Here is a 16591-nt window from a genome sequence, read left to right as displayed (position 1 = left end):
TGTGCCAAACCAGATCTGTTTACTTTTAAGTTCTTAAGCTCTTAAATAGTCTAAGGGCACTTCAGTTGAAAAGAATGGGAAAGAATGGAAGTGAGGAGGAAAAATTAAAAGAAAGGTCTTCTGCTTTGTGTAGGGAGCTCAGGCTCTGAGTCTTTCGAAATAGCTCAGTACTGAGATACATACTAACCTATATTGCTGTCTAACTGCTTCATAAGTCTTAACTGGACAATCAGACCAGAAGCAACCTGCAGACAGGGTTTTAGCCCTTATTTCATCTGAATTTCATCACAGGCAAAGCACACGATAAACAGTTAAATAGTCAGGTTGATTTTTAAGCTACCCTTTGCCTCAGCAGTCTCCATGAGTCCCTGCCATAACTCTCCTGCACCTTATTGGGAGGCTACAGCAATAGGGGTCCAGTCTTTGATTCTGTGTGGTGGGTCCTCCTTTCTACACAGCTCTCTTCAGAGGCAAAAAAGCTGTAAGAATCTACCCAGAGCAGTAAGATTGGGGGTGGAGGGTAGTATGAGTTGGAAAATAAACATGTTATCATCCACAGATATGTGGCCTAAATAAAAATTCCAATAGAACCTATGATAAATTACTGGTGGCAGAACTAACACGAGTTCAGAAGGGTTGTGGATAATATTCAAAAGCAAGTATCAACATTTTAGAGAACAGCAACAAAAAATTAGACAACGTAAATTTTAAAAGATACCATGACAACAAAACTATAAGGAACCTAGGAATAACGATATATAAGACCTCTGTGTAGAAAATTATCAAAAATTATGAAAGACATAAAAGACTTAATTAAATGATGAACCATACCACGTTTATAGATGGAAAGATTAATGCTATAAAAATGTAAATTCTCACAAGCTGACCTACAAATGCAATGTAATAATCAAAATCTCAAGAGAGGTTTACATGAAACTTGGCAAGCCGTCCCAATCTTCACATGGTAAAATAAGGGCTAAGAAGAGCCAAGGCAATTCTTAAAAAAGAATATAGCGAATGGACTCAGCCTACCAAAGTCAAGACTCATAAAACTACAAAACTATAGTAATTAAGACAATATGAAGCCAGTGTCTAGACTAATAAAATAGAGAGTCCAGAAAAGATACATATATAAGGCAACTTGACATATATGCCAGAGGGCATTTCAAATCAGAGAAGAGGATATATTATTCAATGAACTGTGCTGAGGCAACTAGTTACCCAAGTCTTAAAAAAAAAAAAAGTAATAATAATAATAATAATAAACACTTATAAAAACCAGCTCCTGGCAGATTAAAATTCTAAATATGAAGAGTAAAACTATCCAAAGAAAGATACAAAAGAATTCCCCTTATACATTCTAAACAATACACAAAAAGCCCAAACCATAAAGGAAAGATTGATAACTGTGGTAACATTAAAATTAAAAATCTTGGTACAACCACAGAAACCTTAAACAAAAGAAGGATCTGAGAAAGAATTCTAAAGAGTTATTTTGTGCTAATAAAGCTGAAGACCAGCATAATTGGTAATCCATCAATTCCACATCTATAGTAGTGGCTGTCATTCTTGCCTGTCCATGATCCAAAGTCAGAAATGCATTATGTGTGTGTGTGTGTGTGTGTGTGTGTGTGTGTGTATTGTATATGTATATATGTATCTGTTATATGTATGTGTATATACATTACAGATAAATAATGCACTCACATATGTGTGTGTATAGTATATACCGGGGATGTCAAAAAGTGCACATTTTAAGAGATGTTATTTATGAATTACTTTTCGAAGTTGAATTAAATTACGGTAGCAATGTGTAGTATGACATTCGCTCAAAAGATGGCGTTAATCAAATGAATGCTAGCGTCATTCATTGTATTACAATTTTAATACAATTTTTCCCTTTCTTAAAATGTGTATACTTTTTTTGGCACTCTTTGTGTGTGTGCGTGTGTGTGTGTGTATAAATTTTTTTTTTAAATGTTGGCTACAATCCACTGAGCTGATTTTAGGACCACTAATAGGTTATACTAATAGGTTATAACCACAGTTTAAAAACCTGTCCTAAATGCCTCTAAATGTGCACAGAGACCCATGTAAGCATGTTCACTGGAACATGATGTATGTAAGTGTAAGTACAGGTTTATGATAAAGAGCAAAATAAGTAACTCTGGAGAAAACAGAATCAGGAAAAGGTTCATAGGTTACTTCAACTATAACTGCAATAATATAGTCCATTATTTAAAAAATCTGAAGCATGTACTGCAAAATGTTAGTATTTGATAAAACTTAAAAAAATATTCTCTATACTTTTTATGCTTGGCTTTTCATTTTGTAGTGAAGAAAAAGGCATGGGAACATAAAAATACAAAACAAAACAAACAAAACACCCAGCCTTACAGCTATAAAAACTTAAGAATTTTTTATAGAGAGGAGAAAGGAATAAAAGCACCAGTAGTTTCTGCAATTTTTATATAGAGAAACAGACCTACTGGAAGCAGCACTTTAACTATATATTTAAGGCTAAAATGAAAACAGCCATAAGTCATACATTATGTTTTCCTCATATCCTTTGACGAAATTTGTTCTGGTTAAATTTCCCCTTAACTGAAAATAAAGTTCTACATTTAATAATAAACTAAAATTATTACACCAATTTTCTTAAATTTTATTGCAGAGACTCTTAGTGCCACCCGTCTTACCTATCCATGTCTACTATCCACATATTATGGGAAGGCCTCTTAAACAGAAACGCATATGAGAATCACCTGCTGAACTTGAAATACAAATGTATTTCACAATCCCAACCCCAAAGTTTCAAATTCAGTAGATCTAGAGCAAAGCCTAGAAATCTATGTTGCTGAAAAGCTAACAAAGGTGATTCTGATAAACATCTTGTTAAGTAAGACCCATAAACCTACTGAGTGTCTATACTACAGTGAAGCCACAGTATCAGGCATTGAAAAGAATAGAATTAAATATTCCATCTGCCCCCAAGGTGCTTAAGGTCTAATGTAAGAGACTGGACATGTACATAAATAATTATAGTGTACTGTTGAAAGTAACCAATGCCACTGAGGATACCATTAGACTTCCTATTCATATGGGACTTCCACTCCATCCTCCAGGAAGAAGCTATGCTGGGTTAACACTTTACGTTGCTCCCTTCACTTCTTCATTTGCTCCTCCCTGTGAGAAGAGTAATTTAGCCAATACTGCCTAATATCAGGCAGACAGGAAAAAATGAGGTACAGTCATTGTTCACTGCATAGTTCTGGATGTGCATTAGCATTCGAGCGCTGTCTCTCAAGTCTTCTAGAGAAATCTCTAGGTCTGCAAACCCATCACTTTTGTGCTGGATCTCCCCCTCCTGAGCTGGACAAGTGATGGCAAGGATTATAAGGCAGGCAGGGAATCCTTATGCAGCCGGCTGCGTAAATGTGCTAGGAATTTGCTCTGCGTTCTCAGCTCTTTCCCAAAGAATTTTTTTGAGGGTAAAGGAGGAAGGTGTATAAAGCCTGCACACATTGTCCAATGCAGCTATTAGTGAAAAAAAATTCAAAATAAAGTTAGTGCTATTTCATCATCAATATCTGGCTTTTCTTGTGTTCTCAATTTACCCAGAACAGTGACTGATGAATCCTTAAATGGTACCCCTAGACCAAAAAATGCCATTATTATGCAACAGAGAAAGGTATGAGAGGTTTCCTCTGGCTTGAAAAGCAAAGATAAATGCACAGAGGAAGTCACTTTGGAGACTACTGTGTTCTATACAGAAAATGGTTCAGAGCATGTTGAATTATGCAAAGGAACAGCATCAGCAAAAGAATGCAAAAAAAAACGAGGAAAATTTACTAAAAACCTGGAGTTGATTACACAACTGAAATCTTAGGGAAGAATTTCAGTTCTGGAAGAGACCTTATTTCGTTTGGCTGGAGTATGGGGTGGGGGGAAGTAAAACAAACAGGACAGGAAAGTCATCTGAGAATCTGGGAGTGATGAGATGAGAGCTCTGTACCAAGAAGGTAACTCCGAAACGAGGTACCAGCAGGGAGTAAGACTGGAGGCAGGAATCCGACTGGGAGATTATTAAATCCCAGCAAAACACAATGAGGTTGCAGGGGAAAGAGAAAGAATGAGAGTTATATTATGGAGGCAGAATCAACAGAATTCGCTAAATAATTTGGATATGCTGGCAAGAAGGAGTATCTCCATTATGTTTTTGTTTTCCTCCTATGTACATGGCAAGATCAGCGATCAAGGAAAAGCAATAATCTTAGCTATATCTAGAATAAATACTTGTGCAAAGTATCTGTCCTTCAGATGACAATTTCCTTTTCTAACAGAGAAAAAGTAGATTTATAAAAAGCATCTTTTTTACTTTCTTAATTAAATAACTTTAAACATGGCTTATATGCCTTGTTTCAGGAAATGAAAATTTATGTTACTACTATCATATGAGAAAAGTCAATAAATTCCCAGAAAAAAATGAGTGTTGTCTGGAGAATATGACTGAATAATATCATTGTAAAAGAAGTTATGACCATTTGACATCCATCTACCCATAACCATGCAGTTTTAAAATTATCTTAGAATAGGCCTCATAAAAACGCTAGAATATAACTACAATGTAAATACAGATCAAGTGTTTACCATGTGATTATACTAAAATACGATACACGTTATCGCATTTCATCTTCATAATTTTATAAAGTTGATCCTAATATATTCCTGCATCTTACAGATGAAGAAGCTAAGTCTCAGAAAAGTCAAGGCTTACTTAGGGTTCATAACTAATAAGAGTGGTAGAGCCAGAATTTGAATCCATGTCTGTTTAACTCTGTTCTTAACCACTAAGCTATACCACTAAGCTATAATTGAAATCATATTGGAGTTTTTCGGTTGAACCTTCAAAAATTACAATAACAAAATTATACATTAATAATGGCAATTTAACAATTCTCTGAAAAACAGAAACTATAAATAAGCATAACACTTCTAGATGCTATTAGCTAGAAGAACTTGCACACTAATGGAAATTTACACTAATGATATTTCAAGTCTCTATGATTAACCTCCACACTCTGTCTCACTCTGAGTTACAGTAGCAGGTGTATACAAAACATGCCAGAAAAAGAGTCGTGACCTAAATTTAACTTCCAGTGCTGGGAGCAACACAGAATGGCATCTGTGAGTCATAGGCGTCTAATACGTAGATAAAATGTGCTGCCCTCTAGTGATTTCAACACCTCGCATTTAACATTAAACAGTCTTACAAGTGAAGAAGGAAAACATTTTTTAATTACTAGAGAATTAATTTAAATCTTCATTTCATTTTATAATAAGAGGAATAGAATAAATAACTATTGTTTAAGCCAGGAGCAAACTTTTGTTGTGTAAGAGCAAATATAGATATATCCAATAAAGGTTCACATATATGAACCTATATTAGACATATAGATCCAATAAAGGTTCACTAATTCAGAATGGTTAAGGAAATACCAGTACAGAACAAATGGCAAAAGACAAATTAGAGTATACAGGGTAGTGGCATTTTATGCAAGGAAATTTATGCCTTAAAATATAATTCACACCCTGCCTAATTAAACCTTTCTTCTTATAGGAATAAAGAGAGGTTGAAGTACATTATAAGTATTTACTGTATTTCTTTTTCAAGAATAGTCTTAAAGCACAAAAGTGACATAACAAAATCTGTTTTTAAGAATGCTTTAAAACAAAATATTTGTAGTAAGGTGTTTTATGTTACTGTCACTTGCTTCCCAAACGCCAAAAATATTTCCTATTTTAACCCAGATGATAACTTGGCTTAGGAGTGCACAGAGTGGTTGTGATTTTAGAGCCAGGATGCCTGAGGTTTTTTATTTTTAAAATAAAAATACTCCTCCTTTAATTCTGCTCTTTTATTTTCTCAGCATAAGTTTCAGTATTTCCAGCATGCTCTGTACTAAATTAATAGCAGGAGCATCAGCAGTTATTTGATCTTAGTTTCAGTATTTGCAACATGTAATTTAACGACCATGTGGATGACAATATTACAAAATGTAAAAACGATTGTAAATTTAACAATAAAGTAAAAATAACAGCAAAATAATCACTAAAACCACTTGCAGAAGAGCCTATGCGTGTAAACAATAGTATGGTTCACAGATACTGACAAAGGATGCTCAGTATTTCTGGTTACCAGCTGAAGTGGCACCCCCTAGAGTAAACATAGTTTATAATTCACCAGGCTTACCAGCTGTGGAATTAAGTGATTCTTGATGAATTCTGTTTCTTAATTTTGCGGATTTGCATTATTTAAAATTTTTAGTATAAAGCGCTATTTCCCACTGTCTCAAATTCACGAAAATTCACTTACTTAAAATTAGCTTCTAGAGAACTGTACTGTACTTTTAACAGCTTTATTAAAGTATAATTTACATACCATAAAACTCCCCCTTTAAAAAAAACAAAACTCCGCCTTTTGAAGTGTAAATTCAATGAGTGTTAATAAATGTATAGAGTTGTACAACATCACCATAATCCAGTATTAGAATCATACTATATGTTCTTTAAAGTGTTATTAACTTTACCTATCTAAAGTAACCAAATAACTCGTAACAACTCAAAAGTTTTTTTAAAAAGGGAATAGGTATAATTGACTTTCAATAAACAAATTGTAATCTGAAAAAAAAAATGCTAAGAATATTTTAAAAAGAATCATGCTGAGAATTTAAACTGTCCTATAACCTTGTCCACGTTAACTTGGCAAACTACTATAGACAGTACAAATGTAAAATTAAGTACTGTTTATATTTTGAATTCCAAATTAGTGAAGTAAGTTTTGCGGAGGTTCTCCTATTGTTAATAAAACCCGAAATATGTGCCTTCCAAAACTAATATGATTTGCACGTGAGTGTAAAACCATCTATGAATACTTGATGGCAAATACCTACCTGCAAAAAAGTTCAGCACTGGCAATATTTCCAAATATAACATGAATTAATATTAGTCTCTTTTTCAAAAATTTTTTTACATTTTGCTAAATTACTAGTTAAGTAGATACATAACATACATTTTAGTATGATATATAATAAAGTATTACATGATCTCCTCATGATCAAGATAAAAAATGTGAAAGTGGAATCAGTTCAATTTATAGTTGAACAACAAAGTGTCTCAATAATTCTTGGTGAAACTAATATAACATTGTATGTCAACTGTAATTCAAAATAATTTTTAAATTAAAAAAAAAAAGTAATTCTTGGTGACCTAAGGTAACTTTAAAGTGTCATGCCTCAGATATGACTCTGGCCCTGTCCACTTTAAGATATGATATTGTGATATAAGAATTAATATATGTTTATCAGGGTTCTTGGAGCAGAGATCCTAAAACCCTTGGAATTTCCTAAGTAATGAGGGTGAGAGGAGCACTTTTTATTATTCATAATAAGCCCCTTTCAACCATACCTGAGTTTATGCTAATAAAGTGACTCTTGAAGACTGGGGGATGCCAGGGGAACCAACCATATGATTAGAACTTTCGGTTCCAACCCTGACCCCGAGGGGAGTGGGACTGGGGATTAAGTTAATCACCAGTGGCCAATGATTTAATGAATCCTGCCTACATAATGAAGCCTCCATAAGAATGCTAAGCACAGGGTTCAGAGAGCTTCCAGATGGGTGAACAAATCCAGGTGCTGGGAGGGTGCTATGTCTGGAGAGGGCATGAAAGCTCTATGCCCATTGCCTATACCTGGCCCTATGCATCTCTTCCAATTGACTGTTGCTGAGTTCCATCTTTTATAATAAACCAATAATAGTAAGTAAAGTGTTTCCCTGAGTTCTGTGAGCCATTCTAACAAATTGTGGAGCCTAAGCAGGGCATCCTAGGAACCTCCAATTTATAGGCAGTTGGTAAGAAGTACAGGAGGCCTGTACTTGTGATTGGCATGTGAGTGGGGGGCAGTCTTGTGGGGTTGAGACCTTAACCTGTGAGGTCTGTACGAACTCTGGAGAGTCAATGTCAGAATTGAATTACATTGTAGGACACCCAGTTGGTGCATGTAGAGAATTAGAAAATTGCTTGGTATGGAAAACCCACACATTTGGTGTTATAAATGTTATGAGTAGAAGAAAACAAGTTTTCCTTTAAGCACTTTTTGTTAATGGTTTCAGTGAGAGCATTGATGACCAACCAGACCTAACAAGCCAAACTAGACAGTGATAGAATGCTGAGGAGGATGTCCAATCAAAGTCTAAAACTATCTTAATTCAAGATGATGAATCAGAAATGACAATTTCAAAGGAATACTAAATATAGCATCTAAATCATGGGTCCAAAAAAACAACTGCGCAGGAACAAATGAGAGAAGGTGTAGCTTAAATATAACAAATCTAAAAATAACAATAGCAAAGAAGAATGTAATAGTTTCAGTTAACACAAGCTTAACATTAGCAATGTTATAAAAGTTAATGTAGTACTTAGATTTTTGTCCAGAATGTCCAGAATTTCTATTTCATGATGGTAGATGGAGCATAGGCATTTACTTTTCCCCAAAGACGCATTTAAAGTGACAGAAAAAATTTCTAATGAAGAAAATTAAAGCATCACTGGATAATATGAAAAGGATACCAGTAGACCAGAAATTTTAAAGAATACTTTGACATTTGCTAACTTAAAGCAGGTAGAATAAGAAAAAGACAAAAACAAAAAAAACATAGCCTAATATCCAAAGGTAAATGATAGTTCTTCAGAGTGTCCCAGAGAAATTCCAAATTCCAAGCAAATAAACACCATTACCCTGTTCCTAACATTTTATGTATTACTTCATTTAATCCTCATAATTACTTTATAAAACAGGTACTGTATGTCCATTTTTTAGGTGAGGATGCTGAGGTTTAGACAAGTTATATAATTACATAGCTAATAAATGGTAAAGCCAGAATTTGAATGCAGTTAGTCTGAATCTCATGTCTGTACTTTTGGTTACAGTCATACACTGCTTAACAACAGGGATATGTGTTGCTAGGCAATTTCATTGTTGTGGGAACATCAGAGTTCACTTACACAAACCCAGATGGTATTGCCCACTACACACCTAGGCTGTATGGCAAAGCCTATTGCTCCCAGGATACAAACCTGTACAGCATGTTACTGTACTGGATACTGTGGGTAATTGTGACACATGATAAATATTTGTGTATCTAAACATAGCTAACATAGAAATGGTACAGTAAAAATACAGTGTAAAACATAAAACATGGTACACCTGTACAGGGCACTTACCATGAATAGATCTTGCGGGACTAGAAGTTGCTCTGGGTGAGTCAGTGAGTGAGTGGGGAGTGAATGTGAAGGCTAAGACATTACTGTACACTGCTGTGGACTTTATATACACTGTACACTTAAGCTACACGAAATTTATTAAAAACATGAGATTAAATCAAGCACAAGAGAAAAGGGTGCAATCAAGAGAAACGGTAAACACGAGGTATAAGAGGCTGCTGCCAGGGTAAAAGGGCATATTGTTTTCCAACAAGCCTTTTTTTTGTAAGTAGAAAGAGTACACTCTAAAATAATGATACAATGAGTAAATACATACACCAGTAACACAGTCATCTGTTATCGAGTATTATGTGCTGTACACGACTGTGAGTGCTACTATACTTTCATATGGCTGGCAGCACAGGTTTGTTTACACCATACTGAATTCTGCAGATCCAGGCCTAAGAGTAACTCATTAAAGCACTACCGAAATTCAGCAGGCTCAGCTGCGCCCTCAACCTCGATTTCCCTCAGGTAAATAGAGTACCTAGTTCACTTTTTTTGCTCCTGGATTAAAACCTTGATAACTTCCTTCAACAGAATGAGTGAAATCTGTCTACAGTGCCTAGAGGTTCTGAGAGAGGAGGAAAGCTGAATGAGTTAACCAGATCCCACAGAGGTATAAAGGAAGGCAACGTTTTTAAAGGAAAGGAAGATCCACACTAAATAAATTATATCACCATCAGAAATAAGTTTCTTTAGCTCAGCAGCCGTGGGAATTCCAAGCTGCCTGATCCAAGATTCCATCTTCTATAGGGAACTTTGCCACAAAGAGTTCACAATCAACCCTCCATTCAAAGATAGTCTGTCTTGTAAGTGGTGAGATAATACAGCATGGTGGTTAAGAATATGATGCTGAACTAGCCTGCTTGGGTCCAAATCTGGGTTCTGCCACTTAATACCTGTGTGACTCTGGGGAAGTGACTTAATACCTCTGGTACCTCTCTTTCCCCATCTGAAAAATGAGGATGATAACTATATTTAACTCATACAAGTTGTTGTGAGGATTGAGATAATTTTCACTCAGAATAGTGCCTGACCCAGACAAGAAACTATGATGTATGTAAGTGCTTAGCAAAGGTCCTGGCACATGGAGACATGCAAACAATTGTAGCTGTTAGATATTAAACACAGGGCAAAAGGAGATACATAGGTAACTGCTAATAAATCTTGAAAACCTATCAACTTATTAGGAGAAAAAAATTAATTTGATCAAACAAGACAAAGCAAATTCCAAAACAACCAAGTATTCACTGACGTCAGATCAGTATTTGGTTTAAACTCACCTCTGAGCTTCTGACGGCATTTATTAACTTCTCTTTATTTATGACTGCTACCTGTAAGGTGCCTCTCAATAATATAAATTGTGTAAAATGAATTTGGATTTAGTGAATGAGGAGAGTTAACTGACTTCTAAGCAATTTTGATTAATATCAAGTAACAGATATAATAATACCTAAACCACTATTAGTGTCTTGGCCATAGATTCAGCTTTCAACCCAGAAGTTCAAAACTGAAAATTTGCAATTTTAACAGAACAATATCCAAACAATTCACAATAAGGAACAAAGTATAACAGCTTCATGTCAACTGGAATCGCCAGGGCAATAACAAGCCAAGGCAGGAAAAAGCCAGCCAGCCTAGCAGCCAGTGCCAGCCCAGGTAAAGACATACATAGGTGGGGTCAGGAATTTATTCCAAATCTTAGCTAAGCAAATACATGGATTGATTATGGGTCCCACTCTAGAAATCCTATCCATTTAAGAGTTGTAAATTAACAACAACTTCCTGAGAAACAACTTGAAGGCCACAGAAATTGAGCCATCTGCTTAGGGGTTTTTTTTGTTTGTTTTTTAGTTTTTCCAGATGCAATGTGAGGCCAAAGCAGACCCTCTGGGCAAAACCTAAGAAACCTTTATAAGCTGATAACCTGAACAAATCAGAGGTGGACTCCACCAACCTCTACTGTCAAGAGAAAAAAGAAACTTTGGGCATGCCAAAAAGAACAAAATCTGAGATGCATATTACAAGGCTAACAGTACAAGACCTACACAGCTACATGATCCTTCCCATGAGGCTAGAAAAAAACTGCAAGTTGAAGATTGGAACAGGGAGCGGCAAAGCGTCCATTCCTAGAACAGGCATTAAAAGTCTTGGGGCCCTTTTCCTTTTCTCCCCTTAAAAAATACATGTAATTTTTTCCTACGTCTTTTCCTCTGTGGGTTTTCTTGCCTGTTAACCACTTTCCTACCTTTTCTAGTTGTTCCATTCTAATGTCTACCTTTGAATTCTTTCTAAATTCCTTCTGTTCTTTCTACTACTTACTCTAATAAATGCCATTCTAACAGCTACAAAAAGTTACAAAAGGAAGTTACATTCTAAAAGTCACAAAAGAAATACATAGAAACAAATATAAAAAGAAGGCTTTGACAAATTCTATTTGTTAACATAAATATTGTCCATGTTTTTCTAGCCTGTAATCTCCATATGTCAAAACATCATACCTATACTAAGAGCAGAGAAACTGAAAAAATACTCAAGTCTAATGAATAATTTTTGGTGACAATAATAGTGTGAAAAAAAGCAAGGACCAAAATTAATGCAAAGAGGTTTCATATAACTGTTACTATGACATATAAACAGTAATTCATAATTCTAATACAGGCATACCTCAGTTTATTGTACTGCAAGTTATTGCACTTCGCAGATATTGCATTTTTTACAAATTGAAGGTCTGTGGCGACCCTGCATCAAGCAAGTCTATTGGGGCCATTTTTCCAACAGCATTTGCTCACTTCATTTCTGTGTGTCACATTTTGGTTATTCATTTTTTTCATTATTAAATTTGCTATGGTGATCTGTGATTGGTGATCTTTAATGTTACTATTGTAATTGTTTTGGGGCACCACGAATCGTGCCTATATAAGACAGCGAACTTAATCGATAAATGTATGTGTTCTGAGCGCTCCACTGAGGCCCCTTCTCTTTCCCTCCCCTTGAGCCTCCCTATCTCTGAGACACAACAATGTTGAAATTAGGCTAATCTATAACCCCACAAGGGCCTCTAACTGTTCCAGTGAAAGGAAGAGTCACACACCTCTCACTTTAAATCAAAAGCTAGAAATGATTAAGCTTAGTGAGAAAGCATGTTGAAAGCTAGGTCTCTTGTACCAAATACTTAGCCAAGTTGTCAATGCAAAGGAAAAGTTCTTGAAAAACTGAAAAATGCTACTCCAGTGACACACAAATGATAAGAAAGTGAAACAGCCTTATCGCAGATACAGAAGAAAGTTTTAGTGGTCTGTACTGAAGATCAAACCGGCTACAACATTCCCTTAAGCCAAAGCCTAAGCCAAAGCAAGGCCCTAACGCTCTTTAATTCTACGAAGGCTAAGAGAGGTGAGGAAGTTACAGAGAAAAGTTTGAAGCTAGCAGAGGTGGGTTCATTAGGCTTAAGCAAAGAAGTTGTCTTTATAACATAAAAGTGGGAGGTGAAGCAGCAAGTGCTGATGGAGAAGCTGTAGCATATTACCCAGAAGATCCAGCCAAGATAATTAATGAAGGTGGCTATAGTAAACAACAGATTTTCAATGCAGACAAAACAGCCTTCTATTGGAAGAAGATGTCATCTAGGACTTTCATAGCTAGAGAGGAGAAGTCAATGCCTGGCTTCGAAGCTTCAAAGGACAGACTGACTTCTTGTTAGGGGCTAATGCAGGTGATTTTAAGTTGAAGCCAATGTTCATTTACCATTTTAAAAACCCTAGGGCCCTTAAGAATTACACGAAATCTACTCTGCCTGCTCTACACGTGGAACAAAGCCTGGATGCCTGGATGACAGCACATCTGTTTATAATATGGTTTACTGAATATTTTAAGCCCACTATGAGCACTACTGTTCAGAAAAAGATTCCTTTCAAAATATTGCTGCTCACTGACAATGTACCTGGTCACCACAGAGCTCTGATGAAGATGTAGAATGAGATTTATGTTGTTTTCATGCCTGCTAACATAATGCCCATTCTGTAAACCATGGATCAGAGAGTAATTTTGACTTTCAAATCTTATCATTTAAGAAATACATTTCATAAGGCTACAGCTGCCAAAGACAGTGATTCCTCTGATGGATCTGGGCAAAGTAAATGGAAAACCTTCAGGAAAGGATTCACCATTCTAGAGGCCATTAAGAACATTCATGATTCATGGGAAGAGGTCAAAATATTAACATTAACACGAGTTTAGAAGAAGTTGATTCCAACCTCAAGGATGACTTTGAGGGGTTCAAGACTTCGGTGGAGGAAGTAACTGCAGCTGTGGTGGAAATAGCAAGAGAACTAGAATTAGAAATGGAGCCTGAATTGCTGTAATCTCATGATAAAACTTTAAAAGATACCTTGACTTTTTACAGTGCTGATGCCTTAGTTTAAAAGTGCTTTTATTTGAAAGACAAGAAAAATTTCAAAGCACAAAGATCTTATGAATGAACAAAGAAAGTAGTTTCTTCTCTTTTTTTGATAGTGAAAGTACTTTATTTCCCATATCCATTCTAGCAATGAGATTTACCCATGCTTCTTTATATTTGCAGTATTATAATTTTTCTTTTGAAGTTGCTTCCTTATCTGCTTTGTTCATTTTTCTATTTTTTTTATATTCTGTTGCTTATTAATATGTGAATGCTTTAAAGAAAGTGGTTTCTTGAGATGGCATCTACTCCTGGTGAAGACGCTGTGAAGATTGTTGAAATGACAACAGAGGGTTTAGAATATTATATAAACTTGATTTATAAGGCAGCATCGGGATTTTAGAGGATTGATTCCAATTTTGAAAGAAGTTCTACTGTGGGTAAAATGCTATCAAACTGCATCATATGCTACAGAGAAACCATTTGTGAAAGGAAGAGTCAATCGATGCAGCAAACTTCATTGTTGTCTTATTTTAAGAAATTTCCACTGCAACCTTCAGCAACCATTACCCTGCTCAGTCAGCAGCCATCAACATCAAGGCAAAAGCCTCCACCAGCAAAAAGATTATAACTCGCTGAAGGCTCAAAAGATGGGTAGCATTTTTTAGCAATAAAGTATTTTTAAAGTAAGATATGTACATTGTTTTTTTCAGATATAACGTTATTGCACACTGAATAGATTACAGAATAGGGTTAAACATAACTTTTATATGCACTGAGAAACCAAAAAATTCATCTGACTGGCTTTATTGCAATATTCACTTTGTTGCAGTAGTCTTGAGCTGAACTCACACTTATCTGCAAGGTGTGCCTGTACAAATGAAATCTTTTACCTAAATTCAAAATGCACAGATACATAAATATCTCAAAATGAAGCCACTTTCAGTACTTTATGTTCATAAATAAATGTGGAAAAGCTTAACACTCCTTAACTATTTTTTTTTCTTTACTGGAAAACAACAACCTTCCTCAAGTGAAAAGACAAATTATTTTTAACAAAAGAAATGTAATATAATTTGTCTTATTTCACCAGTTACAGAAGTTACAGAAGTTGAAGAAGCAAGTTTAATCATTCTTTCCCTTTAAGACTTCACTTAAGAAGTTTCTTCAAAGTTCTTTTTAAAATAGGAAACAAAGGTAATGGCATGTAACAGTGTATGTATCGACTACTAACATCAAAATCTAGCCTGCAATTAAAATGAGGTCCAAGAAATATAATTACTTAAAATATTTTAAATGTACGCCATAAGCAGCATGCATGTTTCTGAGGTGGTGTGTCGATGCCCCATTTTTATATTATTGTGTTTTTCCTCCCTCTCACACTTTAACTGGTATTCTTCCACTTAGAATGTAATTTTAAAATAATGTCACAATCCTACCTATGGTACCTACTTGAATTTATATATTAAGGGCATTAAGTTGACTTGAAAAATAAAACTGAAAGAAAAAAAATATGTAAGAACTTTTTTCTCTTCGCTATTTTCTAAAAACATGTAAGCATGTTAGTACACTTACACTAATGGTTCCAAGAATAGAAAAAAGGAAATCATATACTTAATAAAAACCATACAAAATATCCATCTTACCAATGTCATTAGCAAGGGAGTTAGGATCAGATGCCCCCAGGGTAGCTTCAAACTCCTCTTGGAGACGATATGCTCTTTGCAGCAGAGCTTCAAGTTTATGGATAAATTCAGAACTAATAATATCCTACAAAGAGACAAAAAGCACACACAGTAAATATTATATTGTAATGTTAAGCTTCTAAACATTTTCCGCTTTTAAATGAAAGGCAGCGAAAGTGAGGGATATAAAAACTGATGTTGAGTGGTGAAAGTGCTACAACAGAAGCCTGGACACATGGGCTCTACCTGTGCCTCTGGCTAAATCACCTCAGTTCTTGGGACTTCAGTTTCTTTATCTATAAAACTAAGGAGTTGGACTTGATCAGGTGTTCTCAAAGCGAGGTCCCCTATTTTCTGCGAACCTGTGAGACATGCAAATTCTAAGGATCTACCCCAGCCCCACTGAATTAGAAACCCTAGGGGTGGGGTCCTGAAATCTGTGTTTTAACAAGCCTTTCCGATGATTTTGACACACATACAAATCTAGGAATCACTATTCTAGATGATCTGTAAGTACCAATCCAGCTCTAACTCTATGTGATTTTTATGTAACCCAAAACACAAAACAGACTTTTAAAAATTCCTTTAGAAATCATATCTGCTTACTTCTATACATTCTTAGAAAATCAGGAAACTTGATGATCAATTGCAAACTTAGGATTTAACAACTAATGGAACAGAAAAAGCCTAATAGGAAACATCCCCAAATAATCCCAAGGGAAAAAATAAACAGTTCTATTAAATGCCACAGAAAGCAAGTACACTGAATCAACATTAAAAATAGTTTGATTCTTCCAGTATTATGAAGACTACTCGCAAATAAATCACCCTTACATCTACATTTTCTTCAGCAATGGCATCTCCTGCACCCAGTTTAATGGAACTATAGGCTTCATCTTCAGCCTGTCTATTTCGAAAGGTTAGAGCTTGTTCCCATCGACGTAATGCCTCTTCGAACAATTCCATACCTAAAAATTAAGAACAGAACAATTGTAAATAAGCAAAACCAATGCCAAAATAAAATCATTTGGGGTCTGAAGTATTTTTCATACAGTTATCACCAATGGCACGGTCTGACTATAATTTTGTCACTAAGGAGTTAATTTCATGTTCACATCATTTCATAGCAGAATCATAATTTCCCAATAGATTGCAGGCCTACAGTTCTAGTCAACTGAA

At 35.4% G+C, this 16591-nt stretch overlaps 1 protein-coding gene across 2 annotated transcripts in view; it reads right to left on the bottom strand.

The window, feature by feature from the left end:
- The window catches only part of MIGA1 (mitoguardin 1), a 76995-nt gene that overhangs the window by 39730 nt on the left and 20674 nt on the right, over window positions 1-16591 (bottom strand). For both annotated transcript variants that reach the window (XM_033114045.1, XM_033114043.1), the window contains exons 6-7: window positions 16247-16380; window positions 15374-15497 (exon numbers count right to left, since the gene is read on the bottom strand). In XM_033114045.1, the coding sequence (XP_032969936.1) occupies window positions 15374-15497; window positions 16247-16380 (258 nt within the window). The remainder of the gene's footprint in view (window positions 1-15373; window positions 15498-16246; window positions 16381-16591) is intronic.

This window comes from Rhinolophus ferrumequinum, chromosome 9, assembly GCF_004115265.2.
Source record: "Rhinolophus ferrumequinum isolate MPI-CBG mRhiFer1 chromosome 9, mRhiFer1_v1.p, whole genome shotgun sequence".
In the NCBI taxonomy this organism is placed as follows: Eukaryota; Metazoa; Chordata; class Mammalia; order Chiroptera; family Rhinolophidae; genus Rhinolophus; species Rhinolophus ferrumequinum.
The sequence above is the reverse complement of the archived record's forward strand: the minus strand, read 5'-3'. Positions and strand labels throughout refer to the sequence as shown.